Source organism: Solanum verrucosum, unplaced genomic scaffold (assembly GCF_900185275.1).
Source record: "Solanum verrucosum unplaced genomic scaffold, falcon-dt-bn FXZP01000031.1, whole genome shotgun sequence".
NCBI classification, from domain to species: Eukaryota; Viridiplantae; Streptophyta; class Magnoliopsida; order Solanales; family Solanaceae; genus Solanum; species Solanum verrucosum.
The window spans coordinates 2449171-2455748 of NW_026020194.1; the positions used below are offsets into that span (position 1 = coordinate 2449171).

The window sequence follows — 6578 nt, forward strand, 5'->3', positions numbered from 1 at the left end:
GATCAAATCTCAACAAAATTTGTCTTGGAGCAAGTAAACCAATTAAACAGTTGCCCTTGGTACCAAGATGTTTCGGTAAAATTGACCTTAATACCTTCAAATCTGGCGCACCATGGGATAATTTAAACACCACTGCTTGATGCAATCCCTCTTCAATCATAAAGTCTTGCCTTTCCTCCATTGAAAACGTGATAGTAGGTTCTCCATGAATTATTTCGATTGATTTTGCGATTGTTTTTTAGTTAATTAGGGCAGATTGTTTAGGATTTATAGTATTGGAATTGAAAAGAGTGGCGTATGTGGTGGTTTTGGGTGGTGGGGCGGGCTGGACAGCCTCGAAAGGAGGCCATCCAGTGGTCGTAGCAGCCATGAGAGCTGCGCAGCTGCTGGCTTAAAACCCTAGGTCAGCCGTCCCATAAAAATTAAAAAAAAGTGAATGGATGTATATTACTACAAGAAATAATCAAAAACCATCCTTCCGTTTTAACTGATATTTATGTTTTCAAATTTTGGATGTGAATAAGTAAATATTTAAACTTATGAATAATTGAACAAGTAAATGTACGTGTTCTACATGGCATAATACACGTAAGACGCCACATAGGACACAAAATTGTCATGTAGGACGCCACATAGGATGAATGTGTCTACTTATTTAATTTTGTACAAGATCAAGTGTCTGCTTGTACACATCTGAAGTTAGAGGGTGTAAATGTCAGATGAAACCAAGTTAAAGGGCACGTTTAATTATGCCCTCCAACTTTGGGTGTGTACAAGTAGACACATAAACTTGTATAAATTTGAACAAGTAGACAAATGAGTCCTACGTGGTCAAAATCTGGTGAAACACTAATTGTTGCTCAAAAATACTTTTTAAATTGATTAGCTAAATATAAACCGCTTCTCATAAAAAAAAAATACTACTAACATTTTTCAAAATAAGCTTACTTTACCATCTTGACCAAGCAAGTTATAAATCTCCTTAAAGATAAATTGATATATGTGCCTTAACCTGAGGAACTATTTACTTTTCTTGTTCATCTTCAATTGTACTTGTATGCTCACCAACAACTTATTTAATTATAATTTAATACCTTGAGTAAGCAATTCAATCATATCCCAAATAATATCACAATTACTTGAAATAATGCAGGGTAAGGGCAAGAATGTGACATTTTGACAAGAACACTTTCAAATGTTCAATCCTCATAAAAGAAATGAAGAAGACCTCATATTTCATCTAATCTAAAAAGGCAAGGTGTTAAATGACGATAGAATACTTTACACTTGATTCAATCTAAAAATAACCAAGTTATATACCTTATACAACACATGACACACAAATTCAAAAGAAGAAAGAACTTAGGTAATCAATTGAGGAGAAAAATAAAAATAAGGAATACAAGAAAAGCATTGAAGAAAAGAGGTTACAATTACTTACAACAATATATGGTGATCATCAAGGCCGTACGTGTGACGCTCTAGATTTAAAATTAACGGAAACATAGATTATAATGACAAATAAATGCATCGAAACCACGTAGAAAAACAATTTGACACTTCACGTACGATCCATCTTGTTTGCATTTAAAAATCAGTCTTACAATCTTCGGATTTGATCTTGGATTTACCTTTCACCGATTCAACGTCGAAATCACACGTAACAGTCACTTCTTTTTTCAATGTTTTTGCCCAGCTCGTAATCTCCATTGGTGCATTAATAGTTAAAGTCATTGGTATCGCCTTCTTGTCATCATTAAGACTTTTCTGAAAATCAGCAGGTAATTTCCCAGCATCAAGATTAAATTGAGAATTTGTTGAATCTTTAGGTTGTTGAGAAATCGCGGTATATTTCCCATGTCCAATTTCATGATTCTTAAAATTAAGAGCCGCTATTCCATTATCACCTTTACCAAAAGAAGCCTCCATTCTCTCATTAATGTTAACGATTCTCAAATCGATCTCAAATTGAGGGACTGGATGACTCTTATTCTTTTGTCCATTTGAAGGTTGTGTAACGTTTTTGAAATGAACATTAATAATTGAAAATTCAGGAGATTTAGGTGTGTACATTGTGTGAACAATCAACACGATGATTCCAATCGCAATACCTATAAGTAATAACGCTGAAAACATCCAACAACAACATGTACATTTCCTTTTCTTTTGAGCCTCTGGTTGTCGATGATTTTCAACAATTTTGGCATTTTCAGGAGGAGGGACACGATAAACTTGATCACGAGGGATTTGAACAACGTAGGTATGATCTTGTGAACGAGCCGGTGTTAGAGAGAGGCGAAGCGATGTGGCTGATGAAAGGAGATTTCTGGCTTTGCCGCCCGCTGCAGGTGGTGACCGCTCCTCCATGCCAGAATGAGGAGCGGTGGATGTTAAGGGATTAGAGGAGACACTAACGTTGGGGAAAAATGATGGGAATTAATGAGATTATTTGGAGTTGGGCCATCCAATTGTTGATACACAAAGTTTGGTTTTTATCAATTTTGGCACAACCTTTAGATACCAATTACTTGTACAAAACTTTGTATGGTGAGTTATGAATGAAAATAGTAACAGAAAACAAATCAGTAATTATTTTTTTTATTAAACTTACATATTTTTATAAATATTTATTATTAAAATAGATGCAGAACACATTTGTTCGTTAACATATTATGACAATCATTTGTTTACTATACTCTTGATTTAACCTACTAGAGCATCAAGATCATTAAATAACATCTTCATTATTATGAACATTACCGAGCATAATATCACTATTACTACTTCCGAAATCAATACAAATAGACTACTTTAAATTAATTTCTCAATTGACTCTAGTCTTTAAACCCTATGTAATTTTCAAACATCTCATTCAATTTTTTAATTTTAAAGTTAAATTATAAAATCACAACACATAATAAATGCAATACGCTATAATATTCTGCTTAGAGCATTTTTAAAGTCAACACTTTCATTCCCGATCCTGTAGGCTTTATAAAAATGTTATCCCTCCTAACTCAACAATGTAGAACATGTCACTAATCAAGTTTAGGAGTATTCATCTTTTCCCCCATCTCTTAAGCCTTTTTCTCTCATAGTAAGTCCGACAACGACCTTAGAAGAAATCTTATCGAAAATAGAATAAAACTCTTAAAAGCCACATAAGAAAATAAAACAAAGTTTCAATTTAGCGAGTCTTCGCTATAGGGAGGCTCTTCACTATAGCGAGGCCCTTTTGCTATAGCAAAGATCGTTGACCAGTACGAAAACAATGTCCTAGTGCTCGAAGTTGAACAACATTAAAAGAAAATTTGTCATGGAATTCAACTATCGTAACATAACACTTTAGAACAGTGTCCTAAAGTACAAAACTACATATAAAAATTCAGGAAACTATATACTATATATCATGAAGTTTGAGAATTTAATTTGTCATGGAATTCAACTATCGTAACATAACACTTTAGAACAGTGTCCTAAAGTACAAAACTACATATAAAATTCAGGAAACTATATAGTATATATCATGAAGTTTGAGAATTTATCAGTCCAAACTTTAAATTTTTTCTAGAGTTTGAGTAAATCATAGTACAAGATTCACTAGCTCCAAATACTGTTTCCTAGTTTTACTTTATACGTTTTGTTTTTAAATTTCACTTTTGTAAATTTAAATTCTTAATACTATCCCTAAATTTCAAGTTTATTTTATTTGAACTAGTCATCAAGCTTCGTAAACAAGCACTTGGGAGATAACTTATGTTTGTTGAAAGTTTTGCTCATTTTAGCATGACATATATGAGGCTAAAAGCCATTCATATGTGTGAATTTAGGTCTTAGGCCTAACTCACACCCTAAAAGTTAGCTCAATGGGAGGAGGATCATCCAAATCTTAATTATAAGGAGTTCATCCATCTCATTAAACCATCAATGTGAGACTTTTTGTTATTCTTTAACACTCCACCCCACACCCAGTGCTTAGTATCTGGTGTGTGAGTAATTATTTATTTTGAGGGGCCCAACATTGGGTAATGTGAGACTTTTTGTTATTCTTTAAAACCCCCACCTTGCGCCCAGTACTTAGCATCTGGTGCGTGAGCAATTTTTGATTTTGGGAGCCCCAACATTGGGTAGTGTGAGATCTTTTGTTATTATTTAACACCCCACCTCACACTCTTTTTGTTATTCTTTAACACCCACCTCACGCCCAGTGCTTAGCATCTAGTGCGTCAACAACTTTTGATTTTGAGGGCCCCAACATTGGGTAATGTAGGACTTTTTGTTATTCTTTAACATCTCATCTCACGTCAGTGCTTAGCATCATGTGCATGGGCAATTTTTAATTTTGGGACCCCAACATTGGGTAATGTGGGACTTTTTGTTATTCTTTTAACACCCCTTCTCACGCTCAATGCTTAGCATTAGGTGCGGGGGGAGTTTTTGACTTTGGGGGCCCAACATTGGGTGAGATGGGTCCTGCTCTAATACCATGTGAAATTAAGTGTAGGGCCTAACTCACACCCCAAAAGCTAGCTCAAATAGAGGAGAATCACCCAAACTTTATAAGGAGTACATTTATCTCATTAATCATCAATGTGAGACTTTTTGTTATTCTTTAACATCCACCTCAAGCTCAGTGTTTAGGATCTAGTGCGTGAGCAATTTTTAATTTTGGGGTCCCCAACATTGGGTAATGTGGGACTTTCTGTTATTTTTTAACACCCCACCTCACGTTTAGTGCTTAGTATCCGATGCGTGGACAATTTTTGATTTTGAGGGCCCCAACATTGGGTAATGTGGAATTTTTTGTTATCTTAACGGCCCACCTCACACTCAGTGCTTATGTGTAATCAATTTTGTTTTGGGTTCCCAACATTAGGTAAGATGGATCCTTCTCTGATACTATATGAAATTAAGTTTTGGGCCTAACTCACACCCTAAAAGTTTGCTCAAAGAGAGAAGGATTGTCCAAACCTTATAAAGAGTACATCCATCTCATTAACCATCAATGTGAGACTTTTTGTTATTCTATAACAATATGATTCACGTTGATCAATGTACAAATGATTTGCTATTTTGCTTGATTATAATGTGGAGAACCTTGTAATATTACCTTTAAGTAATAATGTCGTTATCATTTTAATCAAATAATTGATATCTTCTTTAATTTAATGTGTAGCTCGTTTATTATTAACTTACAAACAGTTACAAGTGTTGAACTATCCAAGATAATATTCATAGAAAAATTGAAGAAATGTACAGAGCGTGAAGAAAAGATTTGGGAAATTTCTAGAATTTTGTATTACTCACAAACTGACTTTACAATGAGGAATAATCCTCTATTTATGCAAGCTACAGTAACTAACTACTATTCTAACTAACTAACTGAAAGTAGTTACATTTAATTAACTCCAAAAAACTAATTACAACTAATTACTTAATCTCTTATTAATTCATTCACATGCCTATCTACAATATTCCCCTCAAGCTAGGTGTACTGAAGACATTCAAGACACCTAGCTTGGCTAACAAAAAATCATGTTGAGACCTTTCTAAAGCTTTTGTCAACAAATCAGCTTGTTGGTCTTTTGTATTGATGTAGCTTGTCTTGATCAACCCTTGTTGTATTCTCTCTTGAATAAAGTGCCAATCAATTTCGATGTGCTTTGTTCTTTCGTGAAAAACAGGATTTACCGCTATTTGAATGGCAGCCTTGCTATCACAATATATGGTAGTTGGTTCATTCACATGAAATCCTAGCTCTTTAAACAGATTAGATACCCAAACTGCTTCAGCTGTCAATGTAGCTAGGCTCTTATATTTTGCTTCAGCAGAGCTTCTGGAGACTGTTTGTTGCTTCTTCGACTTCCATGCTATCAATGACTTTCCATATTTCAACAAATAGTTTGTTACTGATCTTCTGGTAGTAGGGAATGCAGCCCAATTTGCATCACAAAAACCAGTGAATTGTGGCTGTTTTTCAGCACTCATAAGCAACCCCAGTCCTGGTGTCATTTTGATATATTTGACTACCTTCAAAACTGCATTCTAGTGTGATAATTTTGGTTTTTGTAAAAAACTGACTTAAGCTTTGAACTGAGAAAGTTATGTCAGGCCTAGTGTTTGTGAGGTACAATAGTTTTTCAATCAGTCTTTGATACTTGCTTATGTCAGTAAACAATTCATCATTGTCATCTTGAATGAAATCAACACTTGTAAGTCTCATATTACTTTCCAAAGGTGTTGCTGATGGTTTGGAACCTGCTAAACCATTCTCAGGTACTAGTTCTAGGGCATATTTTCTTTGGTTCATTAAGATTCCTTGTGCTGATCTACAAAACTCAATACCAAGGAAATATTTTAATTCTCCCAAGTCCTTGATTTTGAAATGAGAATGTAATACTTGTTTGGTCTCTTGAATAAGTGCAAGATCATTTCCTGTGATCAATAAGTCATCCACATATACCAACACAATCACCAATGCTGAACCCTTTCTTTTGGTAAACAAAGAATAATCTAGATGACTCTATGTGTATCCTGATTTGGACAAGGCATTTGTCAATTTTGCATTCCATTGTCTA

General features: G+C 34.5%; 1 protein-coding gene across 1 annotated transcript; it reads right to left on the reverse strand.

The window, feature by feature from the left end:
- Positions 1-1205: 1205 nt before the first annotated feature.
- On the reverse strand, positions 1206-2451 carry LOC125829513 (NDR1/HIN1-like protein 13). Its single transcript, XM_049508734.1, has one exon. It carries the CDS (start codon positions 2365-2367, stop codon positions 1588-1590), a length of 780 nt encoding a protein of 259 aa, XP_049364691.1. The 5' UTR covers positions 2368-2451; the 3' UTR covers positions 1206-1587.
- Positions 2452-6578: the final 4127 nt, after the last annotated feature.